Raw genomic sequence first — 27500 nt, forward strand, 5'->3', positions numbered from 1 at the left:
CAAATGTCAGTTTGTTTTAAGACCACTTTATGCAATGATAGGCTAATTGGTACTGGACCTACAGTTCAAAGTTGGATTTGAAAAGATCAAAATTATTCAAATGTTGCTCAAGCAAGGATATTATCTCCCTGTTTTGTGCAAAAATAATAGCTTCTTTATATTTTTAAAGTGTAAATTCATGCATGCATTATCTACATTTCCTAAATTGTGATTGAAACATATAGATATAAATATGTTTTGCCTTTACAGAAATGCTACAAAACTTTAGAATTGCCCATTGGGTGTGATCAAGAACAGCTGAGAAGTACATTTTTGCAACTGGTGAAGAGATACCACCCTGACAGTGGATCAAATGAAGCTGATGCTGATAGATTTCAACAGGTGACGTTAATTTTGCTTTTTGTTAATATTTGCACCTGATAATCTGAGTGAGCTTGGGAGTAAAACTTGAAAATCCACAATAGTCTGGATAAAAAGAAAAAAAGAACATAAGTGAAAGTCTGCCTGCTGTGTTGTGGCTTAGGGTTACCCAGATGTTTCTGTATTTTTGTACTAAACAGACTACTGAATGAACTTTATGCACTATTGTGCAGCTAATGAATTCAATGCCAATACAATTTTGAATGGAGCGTGGGTCATGAAGTTTTACTCCTAAAATGCTCATTTATGAATTTCATTTTCATATATATCAAGGATGATACAGATTAAATGATAACTCTATTAGTACTATTCTATGAAAGTAAGATTAATATTGTGAGGGTCAATAGGAATATTATTTTATAATATATACAGGGTGACCTGTAATTAGATGTATTCCCTGAAAGGGATTAAAGTAGAGGCAATTTGCAATAAATTTGACCATATGGTACCTCGTCTGAAAAGTAGTAGTTTTAGAGATAATCAAATTTTCATTGTTTTTTTTTAAATTACAATTTTCCACATAAAATATGAATTGAGAAAAAACAGCTCATTTTATGGCACTTATTTCAGCATTTTCTGATAGCTAACAAATAAGTGGTTCGTTGAAAAAAGTTTGTCCCAAATAACAATCACATGTAAGTAATGGGTGGGTCTAAACTTAGAAGTGGTGATAAAAAATGCACTTTTAGTTTACTTGGCAACGTATTAATAACAAAAATGGTATGACACGAAGCATACAAATTACTTCCTTGTGTCATCAGGTATCCAACAAAGTACATATGTTGCTAACATTCACATTTGTAGGAGTCCCGGGTTCAATACTCGGTGGAGGCACATAGTGGTTCGGATTCCACTTTAAACTGTAGGTCCAGTCCCGATTAGCCTTACCGTGCATAAAGTGGACTTAAAACACCAACTCAAACTCAGACTCAATTCATATTTGTGTACAAGAAATAATACTTCATTCATTTTCAATGAACATTACAATTAAAAAACATTACATGTCTTGCTCAAAGTGGGCACTCCATTACAAATGCAGGCACGCAGATTTTTACGGACATTTGTTCTCGTAACTCGTGGTGTAATGGTGTCCTTGATGTGTTGAGCAGCTGTTAAGATCCTCTCCCTGAGCTCTTCTTGCGAGTTTTCCGGTGTCTTGTAAACTTAAGTCTTTCATGTGACCCCAAATGTAGAAGTCGCAAGGCATCAAATCGGGGGATTGAGCTGACCAGGGAATCAGGCCACCTCGGCCAATTCATTTATTTGGGTAATTTTCATCCAGTCACTGTTGCACGCCCAGGCAGAAGTGAGCTGGGCAGCCATCATGCTTGTAAATCATGTCTTGTGGCTAGAGGCACATCCTCCAACAACATTGCCATCTCGCTCCTGAAAAAATGTTCAAAAGTGATGCCATTTAAGATTTGGGGCAGAAAAAATGACCCAATCAAATGATTGCTGTTGATGCCCATCCATACATTCAATGAGAATCTCCTCTGACTGGCCTTTTCTTTGACTTTTTTCGGGTTCTCGCCCTTTGGTGCCCAATAATGTGCATTGTGGAAATTGGTTACACCGTTCTGGTCAATCTTTGATTCGTCCATCCATAAAATCTTGCTGAGGTAATCTGGATCTTAGAGATCAGCGTTTATTAGAAAATGACAAAAATCCATCCTCCTGGCAGGGTCTCCCTCCTCCAGAGCATGCATGGGTGTATAGTGGTATGGATAAAGCTGTGCCATATGCAACCACACTTTCCACTGACACGTGCCAAGTTGCTTGGCCACAACTCTTGTCGAAGTTGAAAACACTCCAGTATTTCCTTCTCCGCTTCAGGAGCAAACTCGCGAGGTCTGCCTGCATCGCCTTGCCGTCGTCGAACCAAACCGGTTTCCCGGATGCCGTCTGGTAAACGGCAATTAGGGAAACCACGCTCGTATTCTCTTCGTGCTGCAGCTGCGTCACCATCACAAAGCCCGGAACAGTACAAAATATCAGCGTATTCTTCATGGTCGAATGCATCCATTGTGTTGAACAGGACAATAACAACATTAACACCTATTCTATTAATTATTGATTTCGTTGCGAGGCTACTCAAAGTAGATTTATGTAGATCAGCCATTTTCAACCTGAGATAGGCTCTTAGGTACTGCCATCTAGTGAGCGTCATTTCACTGCCATCTAGTGAGCTGCATGATTCACATTTTCATCAGTTGTTTACGTGATAAGACAAGTATTGTCCTTAAGGGGGCATATGATGTAACAACCAAAGCGTGAGTAACAGTGGCCCAGATAGCGTGCTTCTAAGGAAATTAACATGAAAATGAATGAAGTATTATTTCTTGTAGCTTGTTGGATAACTGATGACACAAGGAAGTAATTTAAGTAATTTGTACACTTCGTGTCATACCATTTTTGTTATTAATACGTTGCCAAGTAAACTAAGAGTGCATTTTTTTTATCACCACTCTTTAAGTTTAGACCCACCCGTTACTTACATGTGATTGTTATTTGAGAAAAACTTCTTTTTTTTTCAACAAAGTACTTATTTGTTAGCTATCAGAAAAAGCTGAAATAACTGCCATACAATGAGTTGTTTTTCTCAATTCGTATTATTGTGTGGAAAATTGTAATAAAAAAAAATGATTATTTCGAAAACTACTACTTTTCGGACGAGGTATTATATGGTCAAATTTATTGCAAATTGTCTCTACTTTAACACCTTTCAGGGAATACATCTAATTACAGGTCATCCTGTATATAGGCATAGCATGCGTATCTACACTGAGTGCTCACTGAATTGCAACCATCCCTCCAACAACAAGGAACAGCCCAGCAGCTGCTCTGATCACATGACCACCCCGACTGGAAGTGTCGTGGTGAATGTATAGACACAACGCTACATGTTAGTCGAACAGCACACTTTAAAATAGGAAGTGGTCAGGATTTAATGTCGTTCCAAAAGGGCATAATTTTGGGGACCTGAGCATCAGGTGCGTCAATAACCCAGACAGCGACACTTGTCGGATGCTCCCCTTCCAGTGTAGTGAAGGTGTATAAAGAGTGGCAAGAAAAAGGGGCAACATTCAACAAGAGGCAGATTTGCATGGGTGAAGGTGACACCGTGGGGGAGCATAGAGTCAAATGGCTCATGACAGCTGAACGCACCATCAGCGTCCGGGAATTATGTGACCTATACAATAGTGGATGCACAACACCCATATCCCACGCAACTGTGCGGTGCATACTGGCATGCATGAAGTTCCACTTCAGATGACCCACTTGTCACCCACTCCTCACGAAGCGTCACTGCCGACTTCATCTCGCTTGGGCCCACGAGCACGCTGATTGGACCGTGGACGATTGGAAAAGGGTGTGCTGGTTCAATGAATCATGGTTTGCTACACCACTGTGATGGGCTTGTGCATTTGTGGTGCCAACAAGGCATGGACTGGGACCATTGGTGTGTATGGACCTACCATGTGGCATCCATTGTGTATCGGGAGGTGTTAGGGGACCACTTACATCCCACAATGCAACACTTCTACACACATGGGGATGGCATTTTCCAGGACGACAATGTACGGTGCCACCGAGGCGGCATCTTGAAAAGACTGATCTCCATGGTGGAGTGGTTAGCACAGCATGATACAACTCGAGAGATTCCAGGTTCGAATTCCCGGACCGGGCATGGGTGTTCTTTGTGAGTGCCCCTTTGTCAATTTCATCCCATCACTCATTCTCATTGTGGAAGAAAACTGACTCTAAATAACAAAAATCAAATCATTTTGAAAGGTAAATCCCATTACTGTCACCTAGATGTAAACTCCATATTCATATTGATGCAGGTGCGACTTACTCACGTAGTATAAATTATCAGTACAATATAAAAAATCTTTTATAAAATACCTAAAAGTACTTACGTTGGTGAGTATATGATTTCCATGAAACTACGTTTCGGGATATAACTACTCCCTTCATCAGGTAGATAGTTTATGCCAATTTAATTATACCATTGGCTGTGTCAATCCATTTTTACCATACATCTTGATCCATGTCTTGTTTGATGCAGCCAATGGTATAATTAAATTGGCATAGCCTATCTACCTGATGAAGGGAGTAGTTACATCCCGAAACGTAGTTTCATGGAAATCATATACTCACCAACGTAAGTACTTTTAGGTATTTTATAAAAGATTTTTTTATATTGTACTGATAACACTATGTAACAAAGCTTTTCTTTCCTGGATGATATGTAGTGACCATAATACCCCTTGGTACCCTGATGTAGGAGCACTAGTGCATTTGTTTGTATCAGCCTCCATTTTCCCGCAAATGGGAAAAAAGGGATTTTTAACATACGAAATTTCCCTCTTTCAAGGTGGCAACACTTTCCCTTCTGGAGTTGCAACACTGCGTGAAAATCCGTATCAGTAGCAGGTGGTACATTATTGAGAGTGTGTTTGTGTGTTGTTCTGGGTGTTTGTCTGTTCCGAGAACTCTTGTATGAGTTCACACAGTGTTAATGTACTGCTCAGAAGGTACTGAAAGCTGGACTTGCAGCACAAAGATTTCAGTTTGTTGCTAGGGTGTGACTGTTAGATATTCCTGTTCGGATGTGACAAGTATCTCCGGTTCTGACATTATATGTGTTTGATGTATCTTTACTGTAAATCATGCCAAGAAGTTGTGTAAAAAACCCAAACAAGTTCTGTTACATATGTCGAAGAGTGACTCTTAAGTCCAATGTTACTCACCTGACATCTGCTGTGAAAATGGCTTATGAATTGTACTTTTCCTGCAAAGTCGGGGACCAGGATAAAAAATTAGCTCTGCACGTGTGTTGTAAATCCTGTGCTGTGAACATTCGGGGATGGTTGAACGGAACACACAAGGCAATGCCATTTGCCATGCCAATGGTGTGGCGTGAGCCACAAGACCACACCACAGACTGTTATTTTTGTTTAACAAACATTCGTGGAATAACCGCAAAAACAAACAAGTCAATCAACTATCCATGTGTACCTTCTGCTATTAGACCTGTTCCACACTGTAATGAGTTACCTGTTCCTGTGCCACCAAATGCTTGGACGTTGAGTGACTGTGATTCTGAACGTGAATCCAAAAGTGAAAGAAGTGAAGATCCTGTGTATGTGGGGAAAGCAAAGGAACCGCATATAATATGCCAATCAGAACTAAATGATCTCGTGAGAGATCTGCCATCTGCAATCCAAATCACAGGCTGAACTATCAGTTTCCAGACTACAAGGTTGAAACCTTTTGGGAAAGGACACGAAAGTAACAATGTATCGCTGTCGTGGAAGTAATCTAGTGAATTTTTTCAGCTGTCAGGAAGGTTTGGTGTACTCTACAGATGTGGGTGGACTTATGTCTGCATTAAACATTGAGTATGACATGAATCAATGGCGTTTATTTATTGATTCTTCGAAATTCAGGCTTAAAGCTGTGTTATTACACAATGACAGTAGTCACTCTGCTATTCCAGTCGCCTATGCTGTAGGTATAAAAGAATCATACCAAAATATGAAGCTCTTGCTTGACAGAATGAAGTATGCCGATCATCCTTGGCACATTTGTGCTGATTTTAAGGTTCTTGGTCTGCTTTTGAGAGTGCAGTCAGGATATACAAAACACTGTTGTTTTCTGTGTGAATGGGATAGCAGGGCGAAAGAGAAACGCTGTCATGTGAAACACTGGCCCACAAGAAAGTCGATGGTTCCTGGACAGAAAAGTGTTAGTTACATGCCTCTTGTTGATCCAAAAAATGTGTACACACAAAATCGAATGAAACGCCCCCCCCTTACGGTTATGCAACCCTGAATTTTATATCATCTAGTTTCGCCTGGTAGAGTAGTTCCCGAGAGGAGCAGTGTTTCCAAACCTATAACCGTAGTGTTTCCAACCCTGTATTGGTTGGTTGGTTGTTGATTTGGTGTTTTTAAGTCCACAATGCACAGTATGACTAATCGGAACTGGACCTACAGTTTAAAGTGGGATCCGAACCACTTTGTGCCTCCACCGTGACCCCTTGATTACAAGGTGATGACGCTACCACTGCGCCATCCAAGCCTGTATTGCTTCGTAGAAGACTAAACCTTCACGTAAACTTCTTCATTCGTGAGTTACATTTGGTTTACAGACTCACATTACAGGACACTCTTTTCCTGAATTGCATTTTGTCTGGAGCATTTATTTTTCCTTCTGCGGAGAAAATTCTGTTATTATTTTACATCTTATTTTTCGAAGCTTCTCTACCATTTATTGGCAATCGCAACAATGAGGATGAATGATGATTCGATGAAATTGATAAAAGGACAGTCATAAAGGAACCATGGGGGGCTAGATTCATATTATTATTATTACTAATATCTTTATTTTTTTTTTACTTTACTTTTGGCTAATCTCAACGATGAGGATTAGTGTATGATAAAATTCATGAAGGAACACTCATAAACAATCATACCCAGGCCGGGACTTGAACCCGGGAATTTCGGCAGCGAGATCAAAAGCCGACGGCTTACCACGCTCGGGCAAAGCGGCGGCCAATTATTATTAGTGATATTGTCTCGTGTAGTGTATTTTTCCACCATATTCTTTCATACAATCATGAAACGGATGAAAATTAAAATGTTAAAATACTTGCCTACGTTTTTTTTTTTAGCTTGCAATATAAACCCATACTGCACGAAGCCAAATTGTGGGAATACGAAACAGAACCAACTTATCATATCTTGACCGTGGAAAGTGTTAATACAAAATCTAGAAAAGAGCCATGTAACAGTTGCCTGATTGCTTTTCCATTTGTTGTATGGGAAGAATTGTCTGAAATGTGTGTGTAGTGGCAGGCAAAAGAGAATACAAAGATCGAATAGAGAGGCAACACTGTCACTGTTCTGCACTGCACAGACAACGCGTCTCGTCGAGTGGGCGGGGCACTGTGGGTGCGAGCGAGCTGCTGTTGCTTCTGCAAAAAGAACACTCACAAACAACTGAATGACGCTCCGCTTAAAATCTAGTCAATCGAGAAAGGATTTGTTGAGGAAGTGAATTGAAATATAAACGCCAGAATTTGGTCTAAGCATAAAATGGTTAATCGCAATAAGAGCTGATCAATTTTTACATTTGGTTTTTGGTTTGAGTTGGTGTTTTAAGTCCACTATGTGCCCCCTCCACCGGGTATCGAACCCGGGACCACAATTTTTACATGTGGAATTCCGTAATGAAAGAGGCAACAGGCCGCACTCCACACCTTTAGCCTGGTAACACTAATAAATCATCTCATTATATGCTTTCGGTTATGCTGATAGTCATGTTTAATTTTACGCTTTACTTTCATGAAGATATTGTAGCAATATAATCATTCCGCTCCATTTTCGTATTCTCAATTGAACTCGCACTATTTTTTTCCAGAAGTTGAGCCCCACCTCCCTTCTCCCACCTTAAAAATTCTTGGGTGAGAGGCTACAAACTATACTAAAACTGAATTACAGACAATACTTTACGACTCAAAGTGACGTGACCTAGAACGTAGTGAAAAATCACTGGTGCAAATTTTAACGTAATGATGATAAAATGAAGGTAGGAAAATGGATGTGCTAGAAAGTTTTACATACATACACACACATAGTTAGTTCCGTGTAGAAGATATTTCTTCACATTTTTCTCACCTTGGTTTCCTTGAATTCACGAAACTGTAAAGCCATGAACGCATTAACCCCGTATAATCACGGAGTCGCAGGTTCGATTCCTGGTGGAGACACAACTGCCTAGTGGTTCGGATCCAACTTTCAACTGTAGGTCCCACTTCGGGTAGCCTTTCTGAGCATGAAATGGAATTAAATCAAAATTGGAACACGGTAACCCATCACAACACACGCGCAGAGGGCGTTGAACTTAATGACTGACAACTATTATATACATCGAACTTTCAGCGAAGCTGGAATAAGGTCTATTTGCCATGCCAAATAGTGTGAATTTTCAGTCTCGTGGTGCCTTCTATACGAAGTGAACGCAAGTTATCTAAAAAAAAAAAAAAAAAAAATCAAATATGAGGGTGAGTCGAGCTATGTTTCATTCAATAAGACTCTTCACTTCAAACTTATTTTGCTCTATAGCTGTCGATTTCGAATGGGCATCTAAGACTGGTTGCTTAACGGACCGGATTTGGAAAAAATCACGAACTGTCATAGTTCCAATCACACTACAGACACAGCAAAAATTGTTCGTCTGAAGATGAGAGAAGAGGTGATATCTTGATATGTCTCGAAATATATAGATAGAATATATAGTCAATCAAAAAGAAAAACAATGGATAATGTCCAATTAAGTCGAAACGCTGTTTGAACCGGTTTTCATTCACAGAGCAGAAGGGTTATTTTGACAAAATCCTGTTTCCCTGCTGGCTGCTTCGATGAGAAGGGCTTTGTAAAGTTGCCACTTCTTGCCCAAGCGGTAGGCCTAATTTGTTGTTTGGCCACGAGTTCCTTCGTAGGTAAACACGGCAACAGATGATCACTGCCATAAAGGTGGTTCACGCGCCGGCTGAAAGAGCGACGGGAAATTAAAGAACCATTGTCACTAACTTCAGACAGACATCTAATCATTTCCTTAGGTTTCGAAGCTGATCCGAAGGGACAACAAATACCAAAAAAACGACATGAATTAAATGATCGATTGTCCGTCCTTTTGTTGATGGATGGCAATTCATATTAACAATAATAATCGTAAGCTTATCATTAAAGAGTCAACAATCAAAGCTAATACGCATCTATTGATCAGAAATTACTAGAGTGTTAAAGTTGTTTTTGTACCTTTTGTTATGTTAAGTCGCTCTTCTGCCACTTTCGGCTAATGAGGATGAGTGACGATTAGATTACATTGACACCATGAAACCAATAGTGAAGCCGTGGCTCGAACCCGGAAATTTCGTGGTATCGGAAGTGGACCATTTAACGCGCTTGGCCACCAAAGACGGCTCTGCGGCCAAGCGAGGTTAGTGATGGACTAACAATCCAGACATCGAATGTTCTGGGTTCGAGTCCCGCCCGGACCTTTGTCAATTTCTTAATCGTCAGAAATCCCTTCGCAATCTAAGACATAACACTTTATCAAAACTTCATTCCCCTCCCCTCGACCTCAAATTAAATACTCAATCTTCCCAACAAAATTCTCATGCCAATTTTAGACTTCCTGTTGATATTGCTCCCTCCAAAAAAGCAGTCTAAGACGTAATAGTAATACACAAGAGTTGGGATTCCCTGCCCCCCAAAATAATTATCAATCCCGCAACCTGAAAATACCACTAACTTCATTAATCGCCCACCATAATTTCCCTATCAATCTAAGGCCTAATATATAAGAGTTGGATATCGCCCCCCACCAATATTACTTATTATCCGTAACAATTCCCCTGACAATCTACAAATTACTATTTGTATAACAGCAATGGCTAATTGATAACGTAATTCAATTTGTGCCCTGTTTACTCAGTCAAATTTCCATCACAGTCTGCGCCTCCCCCTGGGCACCACTGATCTAGAACTGTGACAACGTGATAGGTGTAATGTAACTAACAGTTAAGTGTTAGGAATGGGTGCATGTGTGCTGCGCATTTGAATTTCATGTGAATCAAATCTGTCAATAATGTGAATATTAATATTATAGAATATAATATAATGGCGCAAGTGTGTGAAAAAGTAACCATGAGCACCAAGGTATCAATAAGAAGGAATTGGAAACATAAGTTGCATATGGAGATGTGTGTAATTAGTTTTGTTCTGTGATGTAACAAAGAACATCGGTTAAACCGTGCGGGGTTTCAATACTGTGTACCCGCCGTTGGATTCAAGCACTGCATCTAGTCGACGAGGCAAGGATTGCACGAGCAGATGTTTGGTCTTCTCCTTAAACTCTCCCAAACATCAAACACGTGAGCCAGTACAGCTTCCATTGTTCTCAGCTGTCTAGGTTCCCACTCTCTCACCATCAACGCCCAAATGTTTTCGATTGGGAGACTTCGCTGGCCAATCTACTCTTGAAATTCCTGGGTGCTGATTAAACCAGGTGGTGTTCGCTTTCGATGTATGAACGCTGCTGTTGTCTTGATCGAAACTCACGTGCGGAATCTCATCTTCAAGGTGTCTCTCCCGCATGCTGGGAAGCATGTGGTTTTCCAGAACTGCGACAAATTCATTCTCGAGGACACTTCCACCAATCCATCTACTCCAGACGAACTGATCCATCCCCACACCACCACAGATATCCTGCCACTCCTAGCATGGGTAGAAATGTTCTCGGGGCCGTAGCGAGTGTTGTCGCGCCTCCAAATATAAACCTGACCATTTTCGTCAGACAAAAATACTTTCTCGTCGCTCAAAATTACGTTCTGCCAAAATTCTTGAGGAGCTGGTAAATATTGTAAAGCAAAACTGATCCGTGTTTCTTGATGCAAATGCATCATTGCTTCTTTCTTTGCTGCTCGAGGGTGCCGAACTGTTGCAGCATGGCACTCCAGTTTCAACTCTTGGCGAATCTTCGTTGCAGCCATGAAGGGATTGCCCTCGCTCATCTCAATGATGCCCGCATCTTCTTCCCTGGTTCTCTTCCTCGGCCGGCCTTTGTTGGGTCTTGACTTCATTCCTTGGTCCCCTTCTTCTTCGTAACACCGAATCCAACGCCTGACGCATGAATCGCCCACACCAAGGGTCGTAGCAATCTGAAGTGCAGGAGATCCGCCGCACAAAAAAATGCGGACTATATTCTCTCTTGTAAATTCCGAAGTGTAAGGCATGATGAAATGATATCGTAAAGGAACATTCGGACCGAAGGAACATGCTGCACGTTGCACATGCCTCTTGAAAACAACTTATCATTGGTGCATGTAGAGTTTCACGCCCATTCCGGTGCAGAAAGTTTCATTTTATTGTTTCCGTTGCAAGTGACATGCTCAAGGCATAGATACGAGTAAAACTGCTGCAGTATCTCGAACGAAGCACCTACCGGGGCTCGAATTAAAGCCAAAGCGTGGTGGCAAAAGGCAACCGCGAAGTTACTGCATCTGATATTTACGTCAAGCAGGGCTTGCGTGGTGTGTGCAAAGAAACTCACGCTTGCTTTAGGAAATAAGGATACTATTGAATCAATGCAATATAAAAGAGTATATACAGTAAAATATACATTATTATTGACTCATGCATTCCCTGAAAAAAATGCAATGTTTTCTCTCACATTTCTTCCCGCAATGAATATAAATGTATAATCTATTAAATTAAGCAGGTGCATGCAGATTTAAAAATATTGATAAGATGATTCAATTGAATTGAATTGAATTGTTGTTTTTTTAAGTTCACTTTGTGCACAGAAAGGCTAATTGGGACTGGACCTACAGTTTATAGTGGGTTCCGAACCACTATGTTCGTCCACCGGGTATCGAACCCGGGACCCCTTGATTTAAATGTGACGACTCTACGACTGCGCCATCGGGGAGGCCCTAGTCCTCTTACGGAAATAATTCGTTCGGAGCAATAGAAATGCCCTATCAAAACAATTGGGGAATATTATTTTCAATGTGGATATTCTTCGGAAAATATGTTTCTAACAACAGTTTACCTAAATAGTGGGGACGTGGGGTGAGAGATAGGAACGGAGTTGGAAGAGAGAGAGAGAGGGAAAGCACACAATTTTCTGTTCAGTGCAAACTTTTGGGATTGCTTTTTCCTACCGCACCAAAAACGCAATACGTATAACCCAAATACAATCCAAACCTTCAATGGCGAAATTGTGAGTCAATCACTCAACTGGAATAAAAAGTACGTATTTAAATCTACGAGGCCAGAAGATAGTTATTGCGCTACCATGTGCCAAAAAAATCCACTTTGCCCGCGAGAATTGTCATGCCTGAGTGACATGTAGTTTACGTTAATTGTGAGAGTTGCTTCAATTCCATTGCCTGCCAAGAATAATGATAGCGCTGAAAGTATAAAATACGGAAATGTGCATGTTTGGCGAGCTATGAGAAAAGTAGATCCTTGAGTTTTCTTTTCGAAATTTACTCATTTTATGTCAACTTTTACATATAGCCAATGGCGACAGAGGATGAATGATGCTTCAGGGAAATTGATGAAGATTGAAGAAACAACGAAAAGGCTAGGACCCAAGAACCCTGGCTATGCAGCATGTTATGATATTTAAGTATATCACGGATTGCTGCTAAATTCTTTCCTAGATATTTGTAATGAATGAACCCCTGCCCCCGCTACGAGAAAAAGAAAGATTTTACAGGATGTGAAACATTCACAATGTAATTGCATTGCCTTACATCGCTCTTGGCTGTATTCCAAATGTAGTAAGAGTAGGTGTTTTTTTTTTTTTTGGTCAAGGTATAAGTGTATTTGAGCGCAAGGGCTACCTATTTCATCATTTATAAAGAGTTAACTTCATCGTTCCACTAGCAGCAGGCACAAATGCATCAATTTCTATTTCGGTTATTTTACATCACTCTTCTGCCTCTTGAGTTAATCGCGATAATACGGATGGATTATCAATTTATAAAATTGTGACGGGACAAACTCAGTGATACGTTCATGCCTGACCAGAGTTCGAATCTGGAACATATGACCTCGCTTCGCTAAAAAGGCTGGCAGAAATGTATCGGAAAAGTATAGGAGCACCAAGAACCGGTTTCACCCAGCACAGACGATGAAATCATTTACAGCGACTCGCTGTGGCAGTGTTGCTCTTCACCCGCTCCCCCTCGCTCGCAGATAGCTTAGCCTTCTCAGCACCCCACCTGCTGATGGAAGAGTGGAATCAAAAGCAAAACAACCTGTGCAGACCCACGACTCCTGTTCACCGTACTCCCGCGAGGAGCAGCGGGGGAGAGTGGACCATGCTTCCTTATGGTCCGAGCTGAAGGGAAGAAGGGAAATCTGCGCGGGGACTTTTCGTCCCAAGGATTTTTTCCCTTGTGGTCGATCTATAATTTTCCTTTTAGCCATATTCAGTCTGGAAGGTTTCTGGCACCCCTCAGCCCCCCCCCCCCTTCCCATCATGGTTAATAAATGAGACCCTTGCACTTTCAAAACCCTTATCCCAAGAAAAAGCTGGCATCAATTTTACACCATCATACAATAAGATTTACACGGGAAACATTTCCTAACATATTTTCTTGATTCGAACTAAGGGCAAATTAAATAGTCAAAGGAATTATACACAAGAGAATTAAATTACTGAAAATATGGAAAAGCGCGATACCGAAATCTGTAATGAGTGTGAAGGGAAAATCGAGAAAAGAAAAACAAAAGTATAAAAGTATTCGAATAACCAGATTAAGAGAGAAAGTTATCACGGCTCGAACAATGCAAATGAAAAAAACAACGGGAATACGAATTGAAATATACGACAATCGGAAGTAGGCTGAAGGAAGCAAATTTTAATAAACGTGGAAAGAAAAAATAATCAAAGGAGTGCTGGTTCGATTCGCGACGGAAGCTCATATTTGTTGTTCGAATCCCACTCTACACTGTATGTCCAGATGCATTTACACTTAAAACAAACTTCGTAGAACTTTTTCCAAATCAGATGTCGCCAAAAATTTAAAAACAAAAGGAATAACTCTGAAGGAAAAATGCCGAAAGCGTTATTGCAAAATGAAAAAAAAAAAATCTTCACATATTCGTTCGGAAGTGGTAAAAGAATAATAAAAAACCCAAGCAGAAAGGTTAATAACACTTGATATTATTCATTCTCAAAATAAACTTGTTGTCCTTTGAAATCAAATCAAGAGGAAAGCAAGATCTCCACCAGTTCGCGTGAATCTGTGGCTAGATTCAAGAGTTGGAAACACTACGCTTCTTGCGAGCTGCTCTTCCTGGCGAAACTAGATGATATAAAATTCCGGGTTGCACAACCGTAAGGAGGGGCGTTTCATTCGATTTTGTGTGTACTTATCACCATTACGCATAAAATTAGGATTAATGAAGGTGTTTGTGAAGGCACTAGATAAAGAGGGTGGTGGTTTCCAGTACCTAAAGACAATATTTCCACATGCCACAGATGTAAAGTTAAAGTAAGGAATCTTCGTCGGACCACAGATTAGAAAACTCATTAAACATTCAACATTCAACGAAATCCTGCATGAAAACGAGAAAAGAGTGCGGGTTGCACTGAAGAATGTTATAACAAATTTCCTTGGAAACTAAAAATCTGAACATTATGCCGAACTTGTAGATGAACTGCTACTGAGCTTTCATGCAATGGGTTGTCACATGTCCCTAAAGCTTCATTATCTACACAGTCACTTAGACTTCTTCCCAGAAAACTTAGGTGCAGTATCAGATGAACATGGTGAACGATTTCATCAGACGGTTCGTGTCTTGGAAGAAAGGTACAAGGGAAAGTGTGGGATTATTATGTTAGCTGACTATTGTTGGAGCTTGAAACGAGAAAACGAGGGTGCTCAGTACATCTTACTTTATGTATCATCCTTTCCATCCTTGGATGTATGTACATTACTAAATTTGATCTGTATTGTTACTTCTGATACCTATTGGTGTAATACATAACATATTTTGTTCATAATACATAACATATTTTGTTCATAATATATATTTGTAGTTCTTGAATTGATGTTAATTTCATTTAGGCGCTTACGTAGGTACCTTTGGCTCAGGGTGGGATAAGGGAGCAGCTAGGGATGTGGGACAGGGGTCGGGCAGGGTATATATTTCAGTACCGGTACTGGTATTTATGCAGATCGATAGCATTGTCGTTATGTAATCTTTGCTTCTTGTACTGTGTAATTTCAAAAACGAATTACTTTTAGTTTCATTCTTCGTTACATCCCATGTCCTGCAGTGCTTCAAATAGCATAGCATTTACATTACATAATAAAAATTCCAACTATTATTTCTCAAAATCGGAGGCTGATACAGAAATTTCAGTTACACCACTGTAATCAGCGTGACAAGTTCTATCGGAAACAGTTGCATTCATTTCGGAAAGAGAAAAAAGTTGTAAATTTGTTACACAGTGTAATGTAACTAGATGTAAACATTAATTAAGGAGGTTAGTCAACCAATCATATTCAAGGAACATTTGCAGTTTTATGTCAGATCACTAGATTATTGATTGATTCAGTATTGGCAAAAAATTCATAAATAAACAATTTTAACTAATCTTGTAACTATAAATTTGGATACAGAATGTCATGTGACAAATAAATATGAAATTATTTATTACGTTATTAATACTTTTTTTTTCAGATTGAAGCTGCTTATCGGAAACTTCAGGACAAATTTGCAAGCGAGCGTGGCAAACAAAATGAAGGGGAAGGGGAATATGGTCTTTACTACCAAGAAAAAGAAGATGAATCTTGCATCAAGGTGCGCTGTAGTTGTTCTTATTATTAGTTTTGAGCAGCTCATGTTGTGGCATCTTGATGTTAATTTATAACTAATTTCTTTCATGTAGATATAAGAGTATGGCAATTGCAAAAGATAAACAATATCTGGTGTAATCTTATTGCAGTCTATTTTATTTCTCTCTCGAGGTAATTATATTATACTTCCTTCCAGCACACCGCACCACAGCACAGACAGTATTTGAGCTATGACGGGTTTGGTGCAGGAACACCTCAACAAAGAGAAAAGCAGTATCAGGTGTACAGAGCGGCCGTTGCTCAGGAGAACGTGTACAGGCATAAGGTGGACAAAATAACATCCCAACTGGGTGCTGCAGATGCTTTAATTTTCAAGGACAAGAAGGAAGCCAAGAAACATAAGACAAGGTAAGATTATAATTTGAAACAATGTATGGCAAAGGAAGTAAAATAGTAAAAGTAAAGCTACCTCTGCACATTGCAACATTCAGTGAAGACATATGGGGGAGGGGGGGTGTAGGGCCCCACACATTCACAATCTCAGCCATTTGTGGAGGTAATGTGATCAGAACCACTCTCCGACCTCCTGTGGGAACGAAAGTAAACAACATATTTTTTTATAAATGTGAAGCGATGCATATTCTATTGATGTCAGTGGCCTCTGTAAACCATATACAGTATTATTTTTATAGAAATGTGAAGCACATACCCATATTCTATTGTCCGTGACCTCTGTTTTGATCCATGTTGGAACTTGACAGATAGTGTAAGTGTGTGCCTCATCTTTATAAATATTTTAGTTCCTTGCAACAGGATATTTTACATTTTGTTTTTGAGAATGTAACAGATAGTAATGTGGTGGATTTTGCAACTTTGAAAAACATTATTTGTTCCTTAGAAAAACACACGTTGATCACAAATATTACAAGCTCAAAAAACTATTAGAAATAACACACAGAGTATTCTTAACACTTATCTGAAATGAAAACAAAGTTTGCTAATGGAAACAGGATTTCTGGAAGTGTTGGAACTTGCAATGTCTTGAATTATGTGACTCCAAGTAGTCACCACAGCAAAGTTACTTTTGATGTGAACAGACCCTCTTAAAAAAAAAAAAAGACAACTATACAGAACAAAGCACTTCTCATATGTTTATTACAAAAAGATGGATTGGTTCATTAAAAAATTCGTTTGGAACTAATTGAGAACTTGCCATCTAATTCTAATTTTCTTAAGTTAACATTTATTAGCGTGTTCCTATTGCATGGAAAATATATTTTCAATGAAGGTAAATAATGTAGATATGAGTGTTGACAGTTTGAAATATTTGGTAACAAGGTATAATTGTTTTTGTATAAGATAGACTTAACATTTCAAAACAGTGCATGGGCATCTTTCTCAAGGGACACAACAGAAATGCTCAGAGAAAAGCAAAATTATTACATTTGTAATGCAGATAATAGTTAATGCCAACAATGGTATATTAGTTTATTAACAAATTTTCTAATAAACATGCTTCCATAATTCTGTCATTTTGTTACTCAGCATACAAATAGAAATATAGTATTCATGTACATGTTTATAGAATGAAATTTCAAGAAAGAAAAAACTCATCACCTATAATATCATCTGTTGATTAAGGAAGTGAATAGATAGATCATTTACTGTTTTTTTTACTTTATATAACTGGTAAATTTAAGTAGATAAAAGGATCGTACTGGTACATTTCTAGTGTGTAGCATCTGAACATTAAATTTTTTGATTTATTGAAATTTGCCTTTTAATTTTGAAAGCTTGGATAGTGTGGAGAAACAAATTTATGAAACCAGTAAACAGGAAGAATTGAAACCCAAGTCAGATATTGACTATTGGTCTCAAAGAATGACTCAAGTAAGTGTTTTCTGTCTTCGCTGCAGTTGAAATTCCTTCAGCATTAAAAGTAGGCTACTGCACTGTTCAGTAGTTGTGCAATTTCATTGTCTAGACCTTGAGAAGTACCAGCTGGAAGTAGATGATGCATTTAATGATTGCTTCTAAAGGCAAAGAAAAGTAATGTACACTGCTAGATCTGATCTTTTTGAGAACATTTACTGTAGGTGCAAGAACAACACTTTCTTTAATGTTTGCATAATCACTGTGGGCAACTTAAAAAATGTTAAAATGGTTTTTGTACTTAAGAAGTGGGTACTTTTGCCTCAGTTCAATTTTTCAGACCAGTTTCTGGATTGTTTCTCAAGTGGACTCCCAGGAATTTAAACATTAAAATCATGTAAATTCCTGGGGCTTTTGAGTAACCTTTTTCAAAGTTAGGTGTGAAATGTAGGCTGCTAGGTTTGAATCCGAAGTATTGTGTTCTTCCCACATGAATTCATAATTATAATTATTGTTTGAACATTCTCGTCACTGAAGTTGAAATAGACCACAATTAAAAAGAAAGTTTGTGCTATTGACTTAACACACAGCTGTGGAATTATGCAAGCATATCTAGGTATAATGCATTGGTGGTTTCAAAGATACCACAAATTTTATTCACTTATCCTGTTTGTGGTGAATAATTTAAAGGGGGGGAAAAGTTAAAAATTCATAGGGAAAATTAGTCACATGACTTTTCCGAATATGATTTGGTGGTTATATAAAATCTTCCAAAATAATTTCTTCAGTTAATTCCTGTCCTTAATAGAAAATTTGTATTTATCTAGATGTTGAATATCTCAGTATGCTTAAAGTAACAAGTCTTGTAACATCTTCACAGTTCATATTTCATAATGACTTGGTACCTGACTGGGTAATTCTACAACAAGAAATCAATGAGGAACGATCAAGGATTCACAAACGTCTTATGGCAGCTAGAAAGCAGTTTGGGGAATACCCATTGATTGAAGAAGATCGGGTTATGTGGACAGATATAGCAAATAAATACAAAGCTGCTGTAGACAGTTTAAACATGAAAATTGAGGAATACAACTCTCAAGCGCCCCTCGTGAAGGAGCGGATGGCTCTTTTACGATTGGAGGACGAAGCCCAAAAATGTCTTCAAGCTGAGGGAATCACGACTGGTAAGCCAATTGCAATATATCCAGAACCACTGCAAAGAGAAGATGAGGCTGAGGAACCACCTGCAAAAGCATCCACTTACAGAATAAAGAAAGGCAAAGCAAGTGAAGAAGTACGCAGCAGAGGGTGGCTGTCTGCCATAGAATCCCTGTTCACAAAAACACCTCAGTAATGACAATAAATTGTATTCTATGTTTGCTTTTCTTCCTTTGGACTAAATGAAACATTACATTTACGTTGGCATTTTATTCATCTTACGGTTCTCCAAGTTAAGTCATAGTTTATGTTTAAACTCTTTCTTTTTCACTTGTTTAAAACTTTGTTTGAATTTATTTCAGGTCATGCCCATGTACTACAGAAATTGAAATAAAGTTTCATTTAATATAAATATGATATTTTCTTCCAAAGTAATTGAAATAATTATTATGCTCAATAAAAGATTTATAACAGCGCATTAAATAATCAGCAAATATGTTCATGAATAAAGCTCTTAAATGATTGTATAATTTCCAAGTTGACACAAAAAATTCAATTTGATTTGGATCCTATGACATTTTTTTTTCTAATGTTTGCATCATGTGCATCTCCATGCTTTCATTGTGAATAATGGCCATGCAATAGGAACAAAATAATGCTCACTGAAGGAAGTATTTTGCTGTGGTGTCGAAGCAAACCATTATTGGCAAAATTTGAAGTGAAAATTGAGGAACTCATTGCTGATTTCATAGGCCAACATGCGACAACAATAACACTAGGGAACAAATTAAAACATTAAAATTAACTAAGTTCTATGGAAACAGGAGCGCTGAATTCGAAAATGACCATAAACATTCTCTAACAGGCAACAATTAGTTGTTACATGTATATTTCAGTATTTAGGGAAATACAGCGTGTTTGAAAAAGAACTCCCTAGTTTTAATGTGTCCTAGAATCTGTACAAAGTGACATACAGTATTCTAGTTTGTGGTGTTTGTTTCATCAACTCTCCAAGTTTGGCACCCTTGCAGTTGGTAGGTCTGCTTGACCTTGAGATGGCACCAGTGCTGTGTTTTTTCCTTTGTTCCCTCAGTTCAGTTCCGGCGTTCGTGTAGTGCAGAGCAACTCAGCAGCAATGTGTACTCCGCAACAGAAAGCGCAGTGTGTTATTTGGTTTGTGAAAACTGAGTCAGTTATAACAGTGCAATGTAATTTTAGACGTCAGTATGGTGGTGAACCACCTACAGCAAAAACTATCCGTCATTGGCTAAAGTCTTTCAAGGAAACCGGTAGTGTTTTAAAAGGTAAATCACCAGGTAGACCGAGAACTTCCGAAGATGTTGTTGAACAGATCCGTGTTTCGTGTGTTCGGAGCCCGAAGAAGTCATTGGCCAGACGTAGTCTACAATTAGGAGTGCCTAAAGGTACAGTGTATGATGTTGTTCGTAAAAGACTAAAGTTGCGAGCCTACAAATTGCAACTGTTACATGAAGTGAAACCTACTGATAAAATCCAAAGGTATGAGTTTGCTGTTGACATTCTACACAGAATTGATGATGATGACAATTTTTTACCAAACATTCTCCTTTCTGACGAGGCTACATTTCATGTCAGTGGAACAGTTAATCGTCATAATTGTAGAATTTGGGGGCAGAGCATCCACATGAAGTTATTCAGCATCAACGTGACTCTCCCAAACTTAATGTCTGGTGCGGTTTGATGGAAGATCGTGTGGTTGGTCCTTTCATTTTTGTAGAAAAAACAATAAACGGGGACGTTTACCATGACATGTTGACAGAGTACGTCTTTCCCCAAATGGACGATATTGAGGCGGAAAAGGGGCTTGTGTTTTTCCAACAAGATGGCGCCCCACCTCATTACAGTAAACAGGCGCGTGCGGTTCTTAACACTCGCTTTCCAGGAAGGTGGATAGGCAGGGCTGGCCCAATACCTTGGCCACCACGAAGCCCAGACTTAACCCCACTGGACTTTTTCTTTTGGGGCCACATAAAAAATGTTGTGTACAGTGCTAGGATCAGAGACATCAATCATTTACGGGAAAGAATCGTTGCTGCGGTTGGGACAGTTACACCTGAAATGTTGGTGAATACGTGGCGAGAAGTGGAATATCGTCTCGACGTGTGCAGGGCAACAAATGGATCCCATGTTGAGGTGTACTAACATTGAACAAAACTTGAAGGAATCCTCTTTCATGATATGTACTCATTGATGTAAGTTTTCATTACTTTCCCTATTAAATTTATACTTAAAACTAGGGAGTTCTCTTTCAAACACCCTGTATATACAATTAATATACAGTGCCATAAGATGGCAACGGTGACACTGTTGAACAATGAAGTTAACAGTGAACTATTTATCAGAATTCATAATCTAAGTATAAAAAAGTGAATGCATATGCATATGTGCGAAGATGTTGAATGTACCTCCCTTTTAATGACTGTGTCTTTCTCGTTTGAGAGACCAGCGATAATCCCCCAGCATGGGTGGGTCCCATCGTCCCAGCTAATGGCTTTCCAAGTCCCAAGATTTTATCTTTAAGGAGTTTCTTATTTCAAGTTGTACAAAAATACCTTCCTTTAATTTTGCTGTTGTCAGATTCAGTATAAATACTTGAAAGTAAAGGAACCCACTGCCATCTTTTTCCAAGGCTTTTACAAAGTTTTCATTAACCCAAGTTAAATGTGAAGAGGGGTGGAGGAATCTTTTTTGGGTTTCTCAGTGCCTCGTATTTCACATTTCTTTCCTCTTTCTCCAGTCTTCAACAACATAATAATTTTCTGTTTCTAACTGTTCCAGAGACACAAATAGCACGAATTTCTCCTAAATCCTTATTGCAGGGTGTCCACCAGTCAAGAATGTCAAGAAAAAGTCAAGAAATCAACAGGTTGGTCAAGAATTATGCTTCTGACAAAACATTTTTGCTATTTTTTTTATTTTTTTTATTTTACAGTATAGTGAAATTGCATTGTTATATTCCTGTACTGGGATTGGATAAAATTGAATATTTAGAAATCTAAAATTGTGTTGAGTTGTGGTTATGATTTGTTCACTTTGTTTCTAAGAATTATATTCTTGTGTGCGTGAAGTTTTATAAAAATATTAAATAAATTAATGTGGCCATTTCCCATTCAGGATGAAGTCTGAAGCATTAATTTTTACATGCATTAATAATTAAAGCAGGTTTAAATCTTTTCTTAAAGTACAGCTTCAGTTTTCATCTTAATTGGCCTTGCGGTAGAGGTTTTTATTTGAATAAAATGTATATTTTCTTAATTTTGCAACTATACCTAAGTAAGGGGTGATTAAACAAATGTTAAGAAAAAGGAAAGAAAGGTCATGAAAAAGTCAAGAATTTTGGATTTGTTATTTTGGTATTCTGTATTGTAATCTGAAATCAATATGATAACATTAGATCTGCACAGATTACCCACCCATGTTCATCATAATATGGAGCTTTGAAGAGAACAGTCATACTTTCGAATGTTTCGTTGAAACCAACATCATTGAAATAAATGAATGCATGGTAAAACATTGAATTCATGACGCAATAAAGCCTTCAAACTTAATTTTGAAGAGTAAATGAACAAAATGTACCTACAGAAATGCTAAAGAAAGAAAAGTAGAAACCAGTATATTGAATGCATATGAAGGAATAACTTTTCCTGTAATGGAAAACTTTACTTAACGTTTTTCCTAGTAGTCATTGGAAACAGAATAATGAAATTTTGCGTGTTTATCCATCAATACCTGTGCTATTTTTTAAATAATGTGGTATTTTTTTTCCATTAGGAGTTTTTGTGAGCAAAAGAATTTGCCTTAAAATATTCGTATAATTTACATTTCCTTAAAAATTGAAATTATGAAAAATTGTTGCATAATGGAGAATTTTTATTGTCATTTTCACATTCTGTTTTAAATACATTAAATAGTCGGTAACTTAACAAGGCAAAAATCGTGTTCCCTAGTGTAATTAATGTTTGACTTACTTTTTCTGTTGTCTTGTTCTGTTATTACTACCTGTGCTATGCACTCATCCATCAAGTAGAAATCAGAAATGCTGAGATTGCAGTTGTTAAGAATATGGAGGATTGGATGAACTCTGAATTCAATGCCAGACTTTGTTACATATTGGTTTTAGATGCATTTTTAAATAATGTTGCTCTCCTTTGCCCAATGAGATGTGATCAAAGTAACCTACATGCACTAAAGAAAGTGGGAAGAACTATTCAAACATATGCCTAATTCAACATATACTTAAACACAAAATGTGCATTGTAAGGGTAAAATGTTGTTAAAAGGGGTGACTGAAAAGTTTTGACCCTGGGGCAGGAGAGGGATGAAACTTGGGCTATATCATCATTAAACCTTGGAATTTTAGGCACCTAAAACAGGCTTTAAAAATATGAAATTAGACTCTAAAATAAAAAATTGGCTCTAGAAATAAACAGTTAGGCTGTAAACTCTGTAAAAGTTGTTATAAAAATCTACATGTTAAATAAAGTTTTATTCCTATACATCTTGAAAAAAATATATTTTTAATAAAAAAATTCACATCTCTTCAGCTATACTTTTAATCTATCACTCCATTTTAATTATGCAACTGGTTTTCGTAATTAGCAGCACAGCAGATTTTTATTTTTTGCCAATTTTTCAGTGAAAGTGCACCTTTTATCCATTAGAAACATTTAAAAGTCAGAAAAAGATCTCTAGACAGAGATAGATGTTAAAGGTACAAATTTAAAATTATTAACATTCCTCATGTATCTTGCTACACAATTCAGAACCTTATTTCCTGAATATTTTAATCAGTAGCATTCTCCCAATTAATTTCACTTCCATAGCACTGTTTATTACTTCAGCATCTTTCACAACTGGCACTTGCTGAAGAAGAGACTTTACACTCCTAAGTGAGCAATAGTTGCAGGCAAGAATGAAAAATTGGATTTGATGTGCGTAATGTCCTGCTTTAATACTGGGGCATTAAAAAGTTCTTTCACTCTTGAAACATTTCAACCAATATGGTCATTAGCACCTATTTTTGCATTTGTGGGCTAAAAATAATAAATTTTGTCCCAAAAAGGCAAAAATAGGTCATTATAACATCCTCCCAATTGTATGAATTGTGAACATCTAAAACAATTTTTTTGCTTTGTCCAATAGGAACAATATTATGCATTTGCCCTAAATTCCAAGATCTTACCATAATTAATACTGCATATGCATATATCACAAACAATACATCTATCAATTTAATTGTATGTGCTCTGAATTGAATGTTTCCATGATATGATTGATTATCTGTGGCACATTGGGTTGAGCTAGGTGTGTTTAATTTTAGGAAAAATATAATAGTCCGAGGAAGCCATATCAGATGAGATAGGTGGATGTCAAACAAGTTGAAAGGCACACTGATGCACTTTTGACTTTTGGCAGAAGTTGAGACAAGCTTGTGCACTATCGGCATGGAGCAACACCATTTTCTTCAACATTCCTCACCCTTTGGCTTTGATTGTATCCCTCAAAGTCCAAAAGTGAGGCATAGTACATTCCCTTTACAGTTTCACACTTGTGCAAAAGTATCAATGAAACACTTTTTGAATCCAAAAAGATGGATGAAATCAACTTCCTAGCTTTTACTGTTTTAGAGTGAGGGACATGTGGTGTTTCTTGCTTGCTTTTTGTTATTTTGGTTGAAAGTGGTTAACTTGTCTAATCCATAGTTACAAATATGATACAAAGCATTTTGGTTGGGTTTCAAACATCTGTAAGACCCACCCAGCATGATGAGACCTTATGCATGCCAACCTTATGCATTGAGAATGTGCGCAGAATTTTAGTGGAATATCTTCATGGCCTCAACAGCACCGATCTTCCATCACAATCTCATGTTTGCCTTGTGCAGGAGCCATCTTCAAGCTTGTTTATGTTATGTTTGGATTGGATCACAGCTTAGTTGGCAATTCTCTTCATTTTGATAAACAGGTTACACTAGACTCTATTCAATAATGTCAACTTATGGGCATGTGGTTTATGATATATTCATAAAAATGGTCAATGATATACAGTGTGGTTAAAAAAGAATGACCAAATTTCAAATAACTACATTTAATAATTAAAATGTGTTACAGTTACCCAACAAATTACAAACTATTGAGTAAGTCCTTGAGTTACCCACTGAATTAATTATTTTTTTTTTCTGTGCCCTCCACCTGCTGCACAGATAACATCAATATGTTAGCTGAATTCATTCCAAACATGTCTATGTGGTTGCCCTGGACTCTTACCCTTACATAAACACCTTGTTTCTTCAAACTGTCGATACCAATAACGAAGGGTTCTTTGCCACTGGTGGATCAATCTTGAAATGCTCTTGAAACGCACGCTGCACCGTAATTACGGACTCAGTCTTGCTGAATTGGAGAACACGAAATGCCTTTTGTTGCATAGATGCCAACTTGTGAATGACTAAGGTTAATGTCTATTTGAGTTCTACTAGTGGTATCTAGCAGCAGTCATTTAAACTCTAGGCCACTGCAGGTCAAGTAGTACAAGTTTCATCCATTGGCAGTGCATGGTTGCACAGAGTAGGTAAGGTAAAGGTAAAGTTCCTGTGCATATAGCACAGTGCTGTGAAGGCACATTGGAAGTAGGGCCCCAATCATTCTCGATCTCGGCCATTTTGGAGGAGGTAATCTGACTGCCTTTACCCCGAGGATTGCCCCCCCCCCCCCCCAGGTACCCATTGATTCGAGTCTGGTTGAGCCCCAGAGCCACTGTATGCAGGGACAAGGCCAGAAAAATTCCTTAGATTACCAAGCCTGGGATTCAAACCCAGGTCTCCCACCTGGAAGTCAAATGCCCTACCGACTTGACCATCGCAGCTCAAATATAAGGTTTTAATCATTCTTTTTGAAACACACTGCATACTAAAGTTTGACCCTTAGGTTCTTTTGCTTCTTTATTTCCCTCCCTACCCTCCTTCATGACCAGGTTCAAAACTTTTCAGTCACCTCTTGCATGAAATACTCAAAATTTGCTGTTACACTGCTACAGTTGTTTTTACTTTTTACCTAAGGTAATTGAAGTAAATAACACACACACGACAAAAGTATTTTCTGATTTTGCAAGGTACGGAATGGACCGACTAGTGGAGGATCTAATTCAAGAATCCATGCAACGAGGAGAGTTTGACAATTTGGCTGGCAAAGGAAAGCCACTTCCCAAAAAGGACATCTACCCTTATGTTGACTTCATAACTCAGAAGATGAATCAGGTGGGTAGTGGTGATTGGCGTGTCCACTAGGGCAAAGTTGAATTAATTACCTTGAATTTTATTTGTATTGCCATTGTCACTTATTTAATTGTTCCAATAGAATAGAATAGTGTCTTTATTTTCTACTGAGTGAGGTTCAGCCTAGGGCTGCTCTGCCACCAACTCAGGGCTAGGAATTACAAAGTAAGATTACATGTGAGAAGTATTAAACAAAATGGTTTGGATTAAATGAAATACATGAAAAAAAAACAAATAATAGAAACACACACACATACACATACATAATTCAAAATTGTGTTTAAAAAAGTAAAGAAATGTGTACACAATACGCATTAATCGTGATGTCAGGTGGGTGTATGGATATTTTGGGGGTTTAGCCATATGAGGAGCAACTTAATTGTTGTTTTTTCAGTAAGTATGGCAAAATCTTTTCTTTGAAGTATTTGAGGTATCAGACAAAATATCACCCGGTAAAGCATTCCAAACAGTAGCGGACCAGATGGAGAAAGAACCATAGAAGCTGGTGACAGAGTGGAGGGGTATGTCGAGTTTACATCGACCTCTGGTGTAGTGTGAATGCACTGAATCTCTAAATACAAGTTTTTTTGTAGAGATAAACTGGTGTTTTTGATTTAAGGATATTAAACATTAGGCAGTATTGATGGAGTAGGTGTCGTCGAGACATATTGAGGATTTCATGAGTATTAAGCAAGGGCAAGATGTGCTCACTTCTGATTGAAAAAGCATATCGAATTCAAGAATTTTGATTTTTTTCTAATTCTATTTGATCCTTTGCAAATTTGAACCATACGCAACATCACAGTAGTCAAATAGAGGGTATATTAATGTACCAATAAGGTATAATTTGGTTTCTCTGGTAAAGTACCCTCTTTCTATATAATGATCTGAGGATGAGGAGACCAAGATAAATGTTGATCGAAATTTATATCTAAATTTTTAATTGTGAGCATATATTATGTTTTGATTTATAATTTTAATATTAATTGCATAATTTTTTATTTGTTGCAGAGAGTTGCGAGATCCCAGTATTGTATAAACAAATTTTTGGGGGTAAATTGTGAGCCCATTTGCAATAAACCATTTGTTAATGGCATGTAAATCTTTAATTAGATTTTCAATTTTGTTTAATATATTTGTTGGCGAAGATGATATTGTGAGTTGTGTATCATCTGCATAGTAATGAACATTAATGCTTGATTGCCGTCAGTAACAGTAACTCGGCAACATAGAGGTTATATAGCAGAGGGGCCAAGATGGAGCCTTGCGGCACTCCCCCATTTAAAGATAACTGCGATGAAGTGGTATTGGCAGGACAGATAACTCTCTGCCTCCTTTCTTGCA

At 38.0% G+C, this 27500-nt stretch overlaps 1 protein-coding gene across 6 annotated transcripts in view; it reads left to right on the forward strand.

Annotated features, from left to right (window-relative positions):
* LOC145986507 (dnaJ homolog subfamily C member 28) overlaps nucleotides 1-27500 on the forward strand; it is a 70347-nt gene that overhangs the window by 34129 nt on the left and 8718 nt on the right. For 2 of the 6 annotated variants that reach the window (XM_083120593.1, XM_083120587.1), the window contains exons 3-7: nucleotides 250-381; nucleotides 15699-15818; nucleotides 16011-16222; nucleotides 17608-17704; nucleotides 18567-19159. In XM_083120593.1, coding sequence (XP_082976719.1) covers nucleotides 250-381; nucleotides 15699-15818; nucleotides 16011-16222; nucleotides 17608-17704; nucleotides 18567-19040 — 1035 coding nt within the window. In that variant the 3' untranslated portion in view covers nucleotides 19041-19159. Of the gene's footprint in view, nucleotides 1-249; nucleotides 382-15698; nucleotides 15819-16010; nucleotides 16223-17607; nucleotides 17705-18566; nucleotides 19161-25993; nucleotides 26139-27500 lie in introns of those variants that run through there. The other 4 variants (XM_083120590.1, XM_083120589.1, XM_083120591.1 and 1 more) reach the window with 4 other exon arrangements.

Source organism: Lepisma saccharinum, chromosome 4 (genome assembly GCF_977018435.1).
Source record: "Lepisma saccharinum chromosome 4, izLepSacc3.1, whole genome shotgun sequence".
Classification (NCBI taxonomy): domain Eukaryota; kingdom Metazoa; phylum Arthropoda; class Insecta; order Zygentoma; family Lepismatidae; genus Lepisma; species Lepisma saccharinum.